This window comes from Natrix helvetica (assembly GCF_964273705.1).
Source record: "Natrix helvetica genome assembly, chromosome: 16".
Lineage (NCBI taxonomy): Eukaryota > Metazoa > Chordata > Lepidosauria > Squamata > Natricidae > Natrix > Natrix helvetica.
Genome location: NC_138563.1, coordinates 4,150,746 through 4,165,677, shown reverse-complemented (window position 1 = coordinate 4,165,677; position 14,932 = coordinate 4,150,746). Strand labels below are relative to the sequence as shown.

General features: G+C 48.0%; 1 protein-coding gene across 1 annotated transcript in view; it reads left to right on the top strand.

The window, feature by feature from the left end:
• The window catches only part of PLCB3 (phospholipase C beta 3), a 43,493-nt gene extending 29,631 nt beyond the window's left edge, over positions 1-13,862 (top strand). The window contains exons 16-32 of the mRNA XM_081967893.1: positions 7-16; positions 263-388; positions 1,246-1,370; positions 1,849-2,003; positions 2,782-2,943; positions 3,230-3,329; positions 4,263-4,367; positions 6,164-6,255; positions 6,474-6,609; positions 6,817-6,852; positions 7,524-7,704; positions 8,508-8,664; positions 9,163-9,239; positions 9,982-10,071; positions 10,612-10,669; positions 11,713-11,799; positions 12,813-13,862. Coding sequence (XP_081824019.1) covers positions 7-16; positions 263-388; positions 1,246-1,370; positions 1,849-2,003; positions 2,782-2,943; positions 3,230-3,329; positions 4,263-4,367; positions 6,164-6,255; positions 6,474-6,609; positions 6,817-6,852; positions 7,524-7,704; positions 8,508-8,664; positions 9,163-9,239; positions 9,982-10,071; positions 10,612-10,669; positions 11,713-11,799; positions 12,813-12,977 — 1,862 coding nt within the window. The 3' untranslated portion in view covers positions 12,978-13,862. The remainder of the gene's footprint in view (positions 1-6; positions 17-262; positions 389-1,245; positions 1,371-1,848; positions 2,004-2,781; positions 2,944-3,229; positions 3,330-4,262; positions 4,368-6,163; positions 6,256-6,473; positions 6,610-6,816; positions 6,853-7,523; positions 7,705-8,507; positions 8,665-9,162; positions 9,240-9,981; positions 10,072-10,611; positions 10,670-11,712; positions 11,800-12,812) is intronic.
• Positions 13,863-14,932: the final 1,070 nt, after the last annotated feature.

The following is a 14,932-nucleotide window of genomic DNA, read 5'->3' as shown; positions in this document are numbered from 1 at the left end:
TCCCAGCTAGTTTCCCGTTGACTATTAACGATTGAGCACGTTGTCAAGCGCACCCGATTTTGCAGCCTCTTGATTTCCGGCTGGCTGGGGAATTCTGGGAGTTGAAATCCACAAGTCTTACAGTTGTTAAGTTTGGAGAGACAGGACATATGGTTGCTGAAGCCTTGACGCATAAAAACAGCTTCCCTTCCCTTCCCTTCCAGAGGCTGTGATTTTCTTTGTTTTTGACTCTCCCTCCTTTGCGCTGGGGTGGTGGTGTAAGAAAACCGACATCCTTCTATTTTGTCTTTCCTTCTCTTCCAGAACGCAACAAATCTTTCGAAATGTCTTCCTTCGTGGAGACCAAAGGCTTGGAGCAGCTGACCAACAGTCCCATGGAGTTTGTTGAGTATCCTTCAACCCACGTCTCTTGAACCCATGTCTTTCTCCCCCCCTTTTTTTTTTAAATTGATGGACCATCCCTTTGACGAGGCTGATATTTAATCACAGATTTCCCCTGTTAAACATTTAAATCGATGTCTTCGCTCCGGTCCAAGTTATCAGGATGGGTGGGGTGGGATTCGAACCCGGCGTTCTTCCCTTCTCGACAGAGCGAAAACAGGCAGCCCCCCGACGTGACGGCCGCCGTTTCCGTCCCTAAGCGAGACGGCGGTTCAGTGAGTTTTGCCCCCCCCCTTTTTTTTACGGCCTTCCGTGCCACAGTCGTTAAGTGAACCCCTACAGCGGTTCAGTCGGCCGCACGGTTGTTAAGAGCCTCCAGCTTCCCCCGGGATTTTAAGCTCGCCAAAGGAGAGTCGCGTGACATCCTGCCACCACCCCGGGGACACAGCCACCGTCATAAGTATGAGTTTTGCCAAGCGTCTGAATTTGGATCGCAACGGTCGCTCAGTGTGAAAAACGACCTCTTTCCGAGGCCATTAAAACACCAAACGGTCACTAAACGAGTGGTTGTAAGTCGAGGACTACCAGCAGTGTCCAGTTTGATGACTCCTGAGAGGATTTGGGGATACTAGGCCGACATTTTAAGAAACACTGCTCTAAAGGATCCAACTTTGCTTGGGGTTGGACTAAATGACCTCTCAGATCCCACCTTATGGTTTATGACTCTAATGTTAAGAAGGAAGGCTGAATTGAAAGGGGACAGGTGGAAGGGGATTGCTTTGAGCCGCGAAATACATGTTGATAGCCAACTGGACAGCTGACCACACTTACATGCTTTTCGGCCTTGACACGGATCCTTCCCAGATACAACAAGAAGCAGCTGAGCCGAATTTACCCCAAAGGGACACGCGTGGATTCATCCAACTACATGCCACAGCTCTTCTGGAACGCCGGCTGTCAGATGGTGGCCCTCAATTTTCAATCCCTGGGTGAGTTCGCTTTCCGGGAGGAGATGACTAGAAACTTGCACAGGCGTGTAGGCATTTTAAAAAAAAAGTTTATCCTTGCTTAGATTGGCGAACGGGAGAGGTTTTGGTTTAGCCGGCCATCAAAATGTCGGTGTAGTTATTTTTTTTATTCAATTTATATTATTTAATAACTATTTATACGGGCACATAAAGTTGAACGACAATTGAGACTAAGATGGAGCGGCTACTTCGGGGAAATGGGCTTTACATGGTCCTCTTTTAATGACCCCTAATCCCTTGTGGGGTGGAGTCTGGGCAATTGAATGGAGCTGTTTTAATGGCCAGATGCCATTCCTGTTGCCAGGGCGGAGTTATATTCAGCAGTTAAGATTCTCAATGTACCCAGAGAGAGAAATATCTACCCAGGATCAAACTCGCACGCTTTCCCTCTGCTGGTATAATGAGGACTTGCGTTTTTTGATATCGCCCCTCCATGCAGACTTGCCAATGCAGCTGAACCTGGGCATCTTTGAGTACAATCGCCGGAGCGGCTACTTGCTCAAGCCCGAGTTTATGCGACGGTCGGACAAGTTTTTCGACCCGTTCACCGAAGATATTGTCGACGGCATTGTGGCAAACACCGTCAGAGTGAAGGTTAGAAGGCATGGCGGACTGGGAGGGGCGAGAAATGGGGTGGAAAATGTGTTGATCCCTATCAGTGGTGAATTTGAGGGGAGGGAGGAAGGAAAGCGGAGGGAGGGAGGAGGAAGGTGTGGATGAGAGAAAGGAAGGAAAGAAGGTGTGGATGAGAGAGAAAGGAAGGGAAGAAAGGAAGGAAGGTGTGGATGAGAGAAAGGAAGGAAGGAAGGTGTGGATGAGAGAAAGGAAGGAAGGTGTGGATAAGAGAGAAAGGAAGAAGGAGGGAAAGTGTGGATGAGAAAAGAAGGGAAGGAAGGAAGGAAGGTGTGGATGAGAGAAAGGAAGGAGGGTAAGATAAAAGACGGGAAAAGAAAAAGGAGGAACAGAAAGAGAATGTAGAGAGTAAGAGAAAAAGGGAAGGAAGCCTGGAAGAACGGAAAAACAAGGAAGGAGTGAAGGAAGAGAAAGATGGAAGAAAGGAAAAAAGTGAGAGAGGGATAAAATAATACTTTTTTCTTCCATTTTCCCACTTTTTCCTTCCATTTCTTTTTTCTTTCTCTTACCTTAAATGTATATTGTCTATTTACCTTTAGTTTTCTGGTTGAAGACATTAATCAGGTTATTACGAAGAATAAAGATAAAATTGGCAAGCGAAGCTATTTGAGCTAGCAGGCGAAGCGGAAGAGAGTGCTTCTGAGCATACGCAGAGGGTTGCGTCAGAAAAACGGCCTGTGAATTCAACCGGGTTTTTCATTTGAAGCCAGGAAAACGCATCTTCTCATCTCAATCTTAGATCATATCCGGACAGTTTCTCTCCGATAAGAGGATCGGCATTTACGTCGAAGTAGACATGTTCGGCCTGCCGGTGGACACCAAGCGCAAGTTTCGCACTCGGACCTCGCAGGGCAACTCCTTCAACCCCGTGTGGGACGAGGAGCCCTTCGTCTTCCAGAAGGTGAGAGGGGCAAAACCGGGACGGTTATTTAGAGAAGCTCTGGATTTCTGAGCATGTGCCAAGTGCGTTTTTTTTTTCCCCCTTCACTCGAATTTTTCAACTTTCAGCTGACCTGTCCGGAAATTAAATTTTGACCCTTGGAGGTGGAGGTCCTTTGCTTGTGTTCCCCTCTCACAATTCACAAAGGTTGCACAGGGGTGTGTGTATTTGTGTGTGTGTGTGTGTAGAGCGTCGATGGCGCAATCTGAATTCGGCGCTTCCTTCCAACCATTCTTTCTCCGGCCAGGTCGTGCTGCCAACCCTCGCCTCGCTGCGCATCGCGGTTTTTGAGGAGGGCGGGAAATTTGTGGGCCATCGGATTTTGCCCGTCTCCGCCATCCGGGCAGGTAAGCCACTCCCATCGCTCCTTCCCGCCAGCGACAAAGGGAATGGGAGGATTGGACCCCTTGTCCCCCACTCCTTCCCCTCTGTGGGATAATGGGATTGTCATGCTTGGGGTGGGACTAGAACTCACCGTCTCCTGGTGATTGGCCCAAGGGCACCCAACTTGCTTTCGTGCCTAAGACTGAACTAGAACTCCCAGTCTCCTGGTGATTGGTCCAAAGTCACTCAGTTGGCTTTCGTGCCTAAGACAGGACTAGAACTCCCAGTCTCCTGGTAATTGGCCCAAAGTCACTCAGTTGGCTTTCGTGCCTAAGGAGGGACTAGAACTCCCAGTGTCCTGGTGATTGGCCCAAGGGCACCCAGCTGGCTTTCGTGCCTAAGACTGAATTAGAACTCCCAGTCTCCTGGTGATTGGCCCAAAGTCATTTAGTTGATTTTCATGCTTAAAGTGGGACTAGAACTCCCAGTCTCCTGGTGATTGGCCCAAAGTCAGCCAGCTGGCTTTCGTGCCTAAGGCGGGACTAGAACTCACCATCTCCTGGTGATTCACCCAGTCATTTAGTTGATTTTCATGCTTAAAGTGGGACTAGAACTCCCAGGCTCCTGGTGAATGGCCCAAAGTCACCCAGCCGGCTTTCATGCCCAAGACAGAACTAAAACTCACCGTCTCCTGGTGAATGACCCAAAGTCATTCAGTTGGCTTTCGTGCCCGAGGCGGGACTAGAACTCCCAGTCTCCTGTTTTCTACCCAATGTCTTCACCGCTAGACCAAAGTGGCTCTATAAAAATATTCCATTGCATCGTATTCTTTTTTTTTTTTAATTTAACCGTTTGGGCAGGGGGTTGGACTAGAAGATCTCCAAGGTCCCTTCCAACCCTGTGAATGTACTTATCTTGTGTGTGTGTGTGTGTGTGTGTTGTTTTCTCTTTCACAGGGTACCACTATATTTGTCTGCGCAGTGAAAGCAATCAGCCTCTCTGTCTCCCGGCCTTGTTGGTCTACACAGAAGCGTGTGACTATATTCCCGATGACCATCAAAGTAATGGCTTGGGGAAAGGGCGCGGGTCCTTCCTGGGAAGGGGGTGGAGCCTAAGGGGGGGGACACACCGTGATGTCTACCCCGCCCTGCCAGGTAGACCAAACCAGCCCACCAAAATCACACACAGGTAGCATTCTTTTACGACCTGCTTGTGGAGTGACCCATCAAAGTTGCAACGGCACTTTAAAAAAAAACCAGGGACTTATGACCGTTTTTCACCCTTACGACCGCTGCATGGGTCACATGGTCAAAGTTCAGACGCGTGTCAGCTGATGCCTATTTATGACGGTTCGCGGTGTCCCGGGATCGTGTGATTTCCCCCTTATGCGACCTTCCGTCGAGCAAAGAAGCCAGGTTCGCTTCACAACCACATTGTGGTCGTAAATCGAGGACTCCCTGTAGGGCAGTCTTAAGCGCCTTATTCTTTGCAATAAATCCCCACCTCTGGTAGGGATAAATAATGGGGAAACACAAGCAGTGATTCGCTTAACAACGGCAGTGATTCACTGAACAACGGTGGCCAGAAAGATTGTAAAACAGGGCAACTCTCTCTTAAAAGCTGCCTCACTTAACAACTGTCTCACGCAGCGGTGTGGGTGTGCAACAGAAAGCAAAAATCAGAGGATTTGAGCCAGATTTTCCAGCAACCCCTGTCTAATCCTTGTCTAATCTGTGTCTAATCCCTCTGTAATGCATATCTAATCCCTGTCTAATCCCTGTGTAATGTATATCTAATCAGAGAATCAGATTCTCCAGCAACCCCTGTCTAATCCTTGTCTAATCCGTGTCTAATCCCTGTGCAATCCATATCTAATCCATGTCTAATCCTTGTCTAATGCCTATGTAATCCCTGTCTAACCCCTAACTAATCCCTGTTTAATCTCTGTCTAATCCATATCTAATCCTTATGTAATCCGATTCTCCAGCAACCCCTGTCTAATCCTTGTCTAATCTGTGTCTAATCCCTGTGTAATGCATATCTAATCCCTGTCAAATCCCTGTGTAATGTATATCTAATCAGAGAATCAGATTCTCCAGCAACCCCTGTCTAATCCTTGTCTAATCTGTGTCTAATCCCTCTGTAATGCATATCTAATCCCTGTCTAATCCCTGTGTAATGTATATCTAATCAGAGAATCAGATTCTCCAGCAACCCCTGTCTAATCCTTGTCTAATCTGTGTCTAATCCCTGTGCAATCCATATCTAATCCATGTCTAATCCTTATCTAATGCCTATGTAATCCCTGTCTAACCCCTAACTAATCCCTGTTTAATCTCTGTCTAATCCATATCTAATCCTTATGTAATCCGATTCTCCAGCAACCCCTGTCTAATCCTTGTCTAATCTGTGTCTAATCCCTGTGTAATGCATATCTAATCCCTGTCAAATCCCTGTCTAATCCCTGTGTAATGCATATCTAATCAGATAATCAGATTCTCCAGCAACCCCTGTCTAATCCTTGTCTAATCTGTGTCTAATCCCTGTGTAATGCATATCTAATCCCTGTCAAATCCCTGTCTAATCCCTGTGTAATGCATATCTAATCAGATAATCAGATTCTCCAGCAACCCCTGTCTAATCCTTGTCTAATCTGTGTCTAATCCCTGTGCAATCCATATCTAATCCGTGTCTAATCCCTGACTAATGCCTATGTAATCCCTGTCTAACCCCTATCTAATCTCTGTCTAATACACATCTAATTCCTATCTAATCCCAATCCCTGTTTCTTTCTCTCTTTTTTTTTGGGGGGGGGGGAAAGCAGTGATGTTTACGGCTCTCTTTCTTCGTTCCTCAGATTACGCCGAGGCGTTAATCAACCCAATTAAACACATCAGTTTAATGGATCAACGAGCCAAGCAGCTGTCTGCCCTGATGATGTTGAGTGAGGTGAGGATTCCTAGACGGGATGGAAGGAAAATGACGCGCAACGAGGCAGAGAGTTTACCGGGGGTGGGATGGAAATCCACGGGAGATCCTCGCATTATGTCGACGGGTCAATTTGTGGTTGCAAAGCTAGTTTGGGGCCCCGGAGAGGGGTGGGGGGGATGCTGGGAGACACCCCACCTCCCAACTCCACTTCCCCATATTTCCTCCACGTTGGGCAGGAGAACATGGAGAGGCCGAAGGAATCCCTGTTGCGGAATTCCTCTTGCAAGACCCCGGGGCCGTCACGGGAGGTCCAGAAACCCCTCCCGGATGTGCTGCCCCCTACCCGGACTCCCAGCATCGTCCCCAGTCAAGGTAAGGACCAAAAGGGTTGGGACTTTTTCTCTCCCCATAAAATTCTGGTTGGAATCCTGGGGGGTGGGACAAGTCTTTTCGCCCACTGGGGGAAAGTTTGGGGTGCATGTGTGTGAAGAATTGAGACCCCCTGTTTTTTGCCCATTCCCCAATTGTGAGATCAGAGTCTAAAAGTCTCTAAAAGTTCCATTTTTACTCCTCTTCTAGTGCAGAGAGATGACTTAATTGCCAGCGTCCTGGCAGGTAAGCTTACGAAGCTGCGTTGCCAGCCCCCTCAGCACCAACGGGGGGGGGGTGCCCTTTGACAGCAGTGAAAGCGTGCAACTTAGGACCGGTCCTCGCAGTTACAACCGTTGCAGCTTTCCCCCCCACGAATCGCGTGATCAGAAATTTGCAACTGGCGTATATATTTTCCCGCGGCTTCCGAGGTCACCTGATCGCCATCCGCGACCTTCCCAGCAAGCAAGGTTATAGGGTTGGGAGGGGGGTGAGATTCCCTTAACGACCACATCTCGCTTAACAACAGCAGTGATTCGCTTAAGCACCACGGCAAAAATGGACGTAACTCCCTTAACGTAGCAAATGGAAATTGCCGATGGTGCTCGCACATTGAAGATTGCACGTCTGTTTAAATTTCCCATTTCGTAAGCTGCCAGAGTCGATTTATCAGTGAGGCGGGCGTCATATAAATTGAACGATTTAAATTCTTTTTAAAAAGCCACTCATGTTCCTAGTCCACATTGAGGTGGAGAGAAATTTGAGAACGGAGAAGCAGGAAATGGCCCGATCGGCCACTCTTCGTCGTCTCACGCTCCCGTCTTCAGTGGTGGAAAGAAAGGCACTTCGGTGTTTCCTTTCCGCCCTTCTTGCTGGACTCCGCAAACCCTCGTGCTGTGCTCTCCCTTCCTTTCCAGAGGTCTCTCCACCTTCTGTGGAAGAACTGAGGCAGCAAAAGGCTTTCGCCAAGTTGCAGAAGAAGCAATATCGGGAACTGAAGGAGCTTCGTCGCAAACACATGAAAAAAATTTGCAGCCTCAACAAAAAACAGAATGCGCAGCTGACTCTGGAAAGAAGCCGTCTGCGTAGCCGGGAAGGGTGAGAATACCAGATTTTTTGGGCACGTGCCGTACACACAGAAGCCCCGGGAAAGAGATTTAAATGAGATTTGCCATGCAGGGAAGAAGTACGGTTTTAGAGCCATTTTTCCCACGCGGAAAATGAGAAGTAGGACAGATTCTCCGTGCCAAAAATGAGATTTACAGCAGATTCTTCATGCAGAAAAAAGAGCCTGAAAGCCAATTTCCTAAGCAGAAAAGAAGATTTAGAGCAGTAGTTTTAGGCCAAAATGGAGATTAATAGCAGGTTTTCCATGCAGAAAATGAGATTTAGCCTATTTTTTCCATGCAGAAAAGAAGATTTAAAGTATATTTTCCCATGCAGAAAAGGAAATTTAGACTTTTTCCATGCAGAAAATGAGATGTAAAGCATATTTTTTCCATGCAGAAAAGGAGATTTAAAGCATGTATTTCCATGAAGAAAAGGAAATTTAGACTTTTTCCATGCAGAAAATGAGATTTAGAGCATATTTTTCCATGCAGAAAGAGAGATGTAAAGCATATTTTTCCACGTAGAAAAGGATATTTAGACTATATTTTCCATGCAGAAAAGGAGATTTAAAGCATATTTTTCCATGCAGAAAAGGAAATTTATCTATTTTTTCCATGCAGAAAAGGAGATTTAAAGCATGTATTTCCATGCAGAAAAGGAAATTTAGACTATTTTTCCCATGCAGAAAGAGATTTAAAGCATATTTTTCCAGTTGCCTCCTGAAAAAAATCTCATTTTGGGACAGCCCCTGAGATATTGGAACACAGCTGTGGTGTCTTCTTTCTTGGTAGGTCTCAAAGCTCTTTAGAAGGAGCTCGGCAAGGACAGGACCACGAAGAAACTCAATGCAAGATGGACCTTCAGGAATGGCAGCTGCAGGGCCTGCTACGGCTCCGCGAGGGTCAGCACCAGCTGGAGAGGGAGCTGAAGCGAGAACACCTGCACCAGGTATCCTATACACCGGGGTCACCAACCTTTCGGACCTCGGGGACCACTGAATTCATAATTTTAAATCCCCCCTCTCTGCTTCATAGGGCCTCCTGCTTGAGTAGGGGTTGGACTAGAAGACCTCCAAGGTCCTTTCCAGCTCTGTTCTCATTGATTGATTGATTGAAATGGTATAGGGTCTCCTGCTTGACCAGAGGCTGGATTAGAAGATCTCCAAGGTCCCTTCCAGCTCTGTTCTGATTGATTGATTGGTTGATTGATTGATTGATTGATTGATTGATTGAAATGGTATTGGGTCTCCTGCTTGAGCAGAGGCTGGACTAGAAGACCTCCAAGGTCCCTTCTAGCTCTGTTCTGTTTAATTGATTGATTGGTTGATTGATTGATTGATTGGTTGAAACGGAATCTAGTCTCCTGCTTGAGCAGAGGCTGGACTAGAAGACCTCCAAGGTCCCTTCCGGCTGTGTTCCGATTGAGTTCTTTTGCCTTCTTCCTCAGGCGCAGCAGCGCTTAAGAGAAATCGCCCAGGATTATCAGGCAGCACAACTGAAGAAACTGAAAGAAACGGGCGAGAAGTGAGTCGTAAAGCGAGGAGAAATGACATGCGAATTTCGCCTTTCTTTTCATCCCGCCATCTTTGGTTCCCCTCCCGCTTTAAGGACTTCAGAAAAATATTTAGTACCCAATCAGGCTCTGTTAATTCCTCTTCTAGCCATAAGAGTAGTTCTTGAGTTACAACCGTAACTGATCCCCAAATTTCTGTGGGTAACCGAGAGTTAAGTGAGTTTTGATGAGTTTTCTTGCCACAGTGGTTAGGCGAATGAATGCAGTTGTTAAGTGAGGAACAAGGTTACTGTGAATCTGACTTCCTCACTGACTTTGCTTGGTGGAAGGTCACAAAAAGGGATGACTCTGAGATACGGCAGCCATCATAAAGTGGAGTCATCTGAATTTTGATCACCTGACTTGACCATGGGCATGCCGCAGCCGTTGTAAGTGGGGGAAACGATCCTAGATCACCTTTTTCAGTGCCGCGCGTGTAACTTTGAACGGTCACTAAACAAAACAGTAGTAAGTCGAGGACTGTCTGTACGATGGTTCTCGTTTTTGGAGTGATGTTTTTACATTTTTGGGGGGGGGGGGAAACCCCACCAGGACAGCGAAAATAACAAATGTAACTTTTATAATAAAAAATTTAACTCCGTCTGGCATCTTCACTGCCTCGCCAAAACTCTCTAGGATTGGAGAAAAAAAAGATTATTTACAGCCTCGTAGAGAATAAGCGCTAACCTGGCCCGCCGTTGCTTTTCTCGTCAGAGAGAAGAAGGAACTGCAGAAAATCCTGGATCGAAAACGTCACAACAGTATCACGGAAGCCAAATCTCGCGAGAGGAGCAAAAAAGACGTGTGAGTTACGATGGGGTTTGTATGCATGAGGCTGTTGTGGCCCGCCAGCGGCCAGCAGATTCGGACAGTGAGGAGGTTGGGGAGGAGCATGGGCCACTCCTGGAGTCTGGCGCGGACGAGGGCTTTGCGTCGGAGGCAGAGGGGAGGCCAAGGCCGTCTGACAGTTATCAGCTGCCTTCGGAGTCAGACATCAGTGAGGCAGAAGAACAGCTGGAGCCTGTTCCCAGTGTACGCGTGCGCAGAGCTGCCAGAAGGCAAGAACAGTTAAGACGAAAGGAGCGACTTGGGAGCAAGGCTTGGAGATGATTGGCCCCTTCCATAAGACCTAAAAGAGGAGCGAACATGACATGACCTTTTGCCAGAAGCAATTAGTTCATCTGGTCGGTTCAAACTTTGAAAAGTTCTGTTTGACTCTGTGCTAAGTTTGGCCTTGCTCTGCATTTGGGAATTAGGTCTCTGGCAGGGAGATGAGGAAGCCTAGGTCAGAGCAGAAGCAAGCAAGTTATGGATTGTCCTTAACCTGGTTTGTCTCTCCCACAGGGAATTAACCGAGATAAACAGAAGGCATATCACGGAGTCTGTAAACTCCATTCGGAGGGTAAGCATCTAACAATCCAGCATTTTCGTATTTGCTATGTTCAATTTCCATTTTTCTAACGTTGGGCTCTCGCTAAAGGTTTACAAGCCAGTGAAACTTTCCAAGTATGTAGAAAGGAAGGGGAGAAGGATGCAATTCCGGATAAATCTTAGTTTATTGGACTGATGCTTTGAGCTGAGCTGAGTGCACACAAACCCCTCCAAAAATTAAAAAACAAACAAACTATCTTCAGGATTAATCTGCACCCAGGTTCTGAACCTCAGAATATTTCTGGATGTTCTTCAAGGGGCAGTCCCAAGGCAATCTCCTTGCAGTAGTCTAGATGGGAGCGAACAAAACAGGGCCAACTTTGATTCCCCTGGAAAAAAGAATTGGTAGAGAACTGTTGTGGCCCACCAGTGGCCAGCAGATTCGGACAGTGAGGAGGGTTGGGGAGGAACCTGGGCCAGTCCTGGAGTCTGGGGAAGGCTCTGATGGGGGCTCTGTGTCGGAGGCAGAGAGGGGGCCAGGGCCGTCTTGACAGCTATCAATTGCCTTCAGAGTCAGACATCAGTGAGGCAGAGGAACAGCTGGAGCCTGTTCCCAGTGTGTGTGCATACGAGGAGTTGCCAGACGAAGGGAAGAGCTAAAGAACAGGGGTGGACTTGGGAGGAAGGCCACAGGTGGACGATGAATGGCCCCTCCCAGAGGAAATAAAAGAGGAGCAAGAGGGGAGTGGAGTTTGCAGGAGTCCATTAGTTCGCTTCATTGGTTCGGGACTCTCCGAGACTCCTGGCCAAGTTCTGCAGAGATCGGCCTGGCAGCTTTCCAAGCCAGAGAAGGTCTGTGACTGTAAATCCTCCCTCGAAAGACTTTGCTGGATGTGAAGGAGCAGAATTCACAGTCAATTAAGAAAAGGGGTTTTTGTCGGGACAACAAGGAGTTTGCTTCATGCTCTTAGGAAGCCTCGGTTAGAACAGTGAACCCGCTGATAAATTCAGAAGGCTGTTCTTCTATTTTCTTATTTTCTCTCTCTCTCTCTCTCTCTCTTTCAATCCCCACAGCTTGAAGAGGCCCAGAAACGACGGCAGGAGAAGCTACTTTTGGGACACCAGGAAATGGTGCAATTGATTGAGGATGAAGAACCACGGGTGGGTGATTTTACAAAGGGTCACCAGGACCAATCTTGGACCTTGGGAGTCGGGGCTAAGAGAGGGAACAGGCAGATAAGAGGCAGCTGAGTCCTCGGCTGCACAATGGCTGGAGAAAGAGGTTCAGAAGGGACCCTCCCTAGTTTCACAGGCTGTAAAGGAGACAATGGGAGATTTGTACTTTCAGATGTGCTAGATTCTATTAATGTATCTTTAGGTAACTAGCAGATAAGAGGCAGCTTAGCCCTCAGATGCACAATGGATGGAGAAAGAGGCTCAGGAGGGACCCTCCCTAGTTTCTCAGGCTGTAAAGGAGGCAGTGGGAGATTTGTACTTTCAGATGTGCTAGATTCCAATAATGTATCTTTAGGTAACTAGCAGATAAGAGGCAGCTTAGCCCTCAGATGCACAATGGATGGAGAAAGAGGCTCAGGAGGGACCCTCCCTAGTTTCTTAGACTGTAAAGGAGGCAATGGGAGATTTGTACTTTCAGATGCGCTAGATTCTATTAATGTAGCTTAAGGCAACAGAGCAGTGGTGGGTTGCAAATCCCGTTCCAACCGGTACGATTGGAACGGGGCCGGCAGCGTCCTCATGGACGCTTCCCCGTCATCAGAAGGTCGCCAAAGGGGGAGAATCACATGCCACCCAGAATGCTGCCACCGTCGTAAATGCGAGTCGGTGGTCAAGCCTCCGAATGTATATCGTGTGACCACGGGGACGCCACAATGGGTCGTTCACTGAAAATCGGTCTCAAGTCCTGTTTTTCCCAGTGCCGTTGCGATATCGAACGGTCACTAAACCGAACCGTCGTTAAGCTGTAAGCGAGGCGAAAGGGCTCAGAGACTTATATTTTCAGACTTTTCCGGTAACTTTATGGCAATGTAGAGTTAGTTTATCTGCCTGTCTGATCCACACAGCTGCCAACTCAAAAATATATTTTGGATCGAGACGCTTCCACTCGTTCTCACCTCTCTTTGATCCATTCCCTCTTTTCTTTTCCTCTTTCCTAGTTGATAGCCCAGCTGGAACAAGAGTGGCAGCTGGAGGGCTCCTCCCTGACGCAAGAAATCGGCCGATTCCTGCAGGAAGAACTCGACGGGGGGGTCAGCAACGGGCACCCCTACGGCACCAGCGTCAGCTCCTTGCCCCCCGAAGACGAGCTGACGGTCCTTTGAATCCCAACGGAGAACGAGGGACGTCCCCGAAGCCCAACGAGAAGCATGGGGGGGGGGGGCAGCACCTTTGCATGTTAAACACGCCCCACATGGGGAGGGGAGGGGGGCAGGACCGGGCCGAAAAACACACTAAAGGCACTTCTGTGTTTCCTTTCCTTTTTTTCCTTTTTTTGTTTTTTAAAGTTTTATTTTTTTAACTTTGTGGGGTTTTTTTGTTTTGAAAACTGCTAACTTGTTACGTGTCTTCCTCCCGCTTCTCTGTGGTGGATTGAGACTGGAGAAAGACTCCGGGAGGGCGGGGGGGCCAACGGTTGGACAATCCACTCCCCTCCCCCTTCTAAAAAAGTATGCACGCGCCCACACACCCCTGTGCCCACGTAATATGCACGCCGTGGTGCCAGTGGGAAAATATGCACGCCGCACGTCCCCGTGTCCTTTTGAATGCACAATTAGAGACAAGGGCAATTTTTTTTTTACTTCGGGGGGGCGCAAAGGGCTATTTTAAATGCACCCCTCCTTTTTTTCCCTTTTTGAGAAAGAAAAAAAGGGAAATGTCATTTTTTCCGTCTTCCCTGCAGCTGGATGGGCTTTGCCAGCTGCATGGGAGGGGGGTGGGGAGAGGATACCCAGAGGAGGGAGGGGCACTGGGTTGGGTGGAAGGTTGTCCGGGACGGTAAGGGAAAAGGGACAAAAAGGTTAAAAATGTAGGCAGGTCAGTGCATCCGTCACTGCTTTCGGGATGGGTCCAAAGAAGTCATCCGTCGTCCGCTCCATCTTGGCTCTTTTTTCTCCGGAATGGCATTCTTTGCTGTTATTTCTCTGTCTTTTTTATTTTATTTTATTTTATTTTTTAAACGTTGAATAATAAACTTGTAATTCAGTGGTCTCCCTTCGGATTCTTGCCCCCACCTCTCCCCTAGTGGCAAAGAATGGGCTCCGTTTAAGGTCAGGCTAAGGGTGGGAATCGGACGAATGAAGCTGGAAGGGAGAGCGATGCGGTGGCCTAGAGGGGGCGCTCTCGCCTCACATTCAAGGAGGCTGCGAGTCCTTCCGTCCTAGATAGAGGCAGATATTTCTCTCTCTGGGCACAGTGAGAATAGATCTGCCGAACAAAACTCCGCGCTGGCGACAGGAGAGCGTCCGGCCATTCAAAAACTTCGCTAGCTCCATTCAGTTGCCTAGGCTCCACCCCGCAAGGGATTACGGGGTGGTTAAATGATGAATGAGCTGGAAAAGAGCTTGGAGGGCTTCTAGTCCAGCCTCCTGCTCAAGCAGGAGAACCTATACTCTTACAGATAAGTGATTTGTCTACTCTCTTGAAAACATCCAGTGATGGAGATATTTCTGGAGGCAAGCCATTCCATGGGTGATTTGTCCTGTTAGGAAGTTTCTCCTTAATTCCAGGTTGCTTCTCTCCTTGATGGGTTTCCATCCACTGTCTTACCTTCAAGTGCTTTGGAGAATAATTGACCCCCTCCTCAAATACTGGAACACTGCTATCTTGTCACCTCCCAATTCTTCTTTTCTTTAGACTAGGTAAAAGCAAAGGTTCCCCTCGCCCATTGCTAATCGTTCCCGACTCTAGGGGGCGGTGCTCATCTCAGTTTCAAAACCAAAGAGCCAGCACTGTCCGAAGACGTCTCCGTGGTCATGTGGCCGGCATGACTCAACGCCAAAGGCACACCGAACTCCGTTCCCTTCCCACCAATGTGGCTCCTATTTTTCTTCTTGCATTTTTTACCTGCTTTCGAACTGCTCGGTTGGCAGCAGCTGGGACAAGTCACGGGAGCTCACTCCGTCAGGGATTCGAACCGCCGACCTGCCGACCTTTCTGATCGACAAGCTCAGCGTCTTAGCCACTGAGCCACCATGTCCCTTATGTCCCATACCCCAAATGCTGCAGCCGTTCTTCCTCTGTTTTAGTTTTCTGGCCTTCGATCATCTTAGTTGCTCTT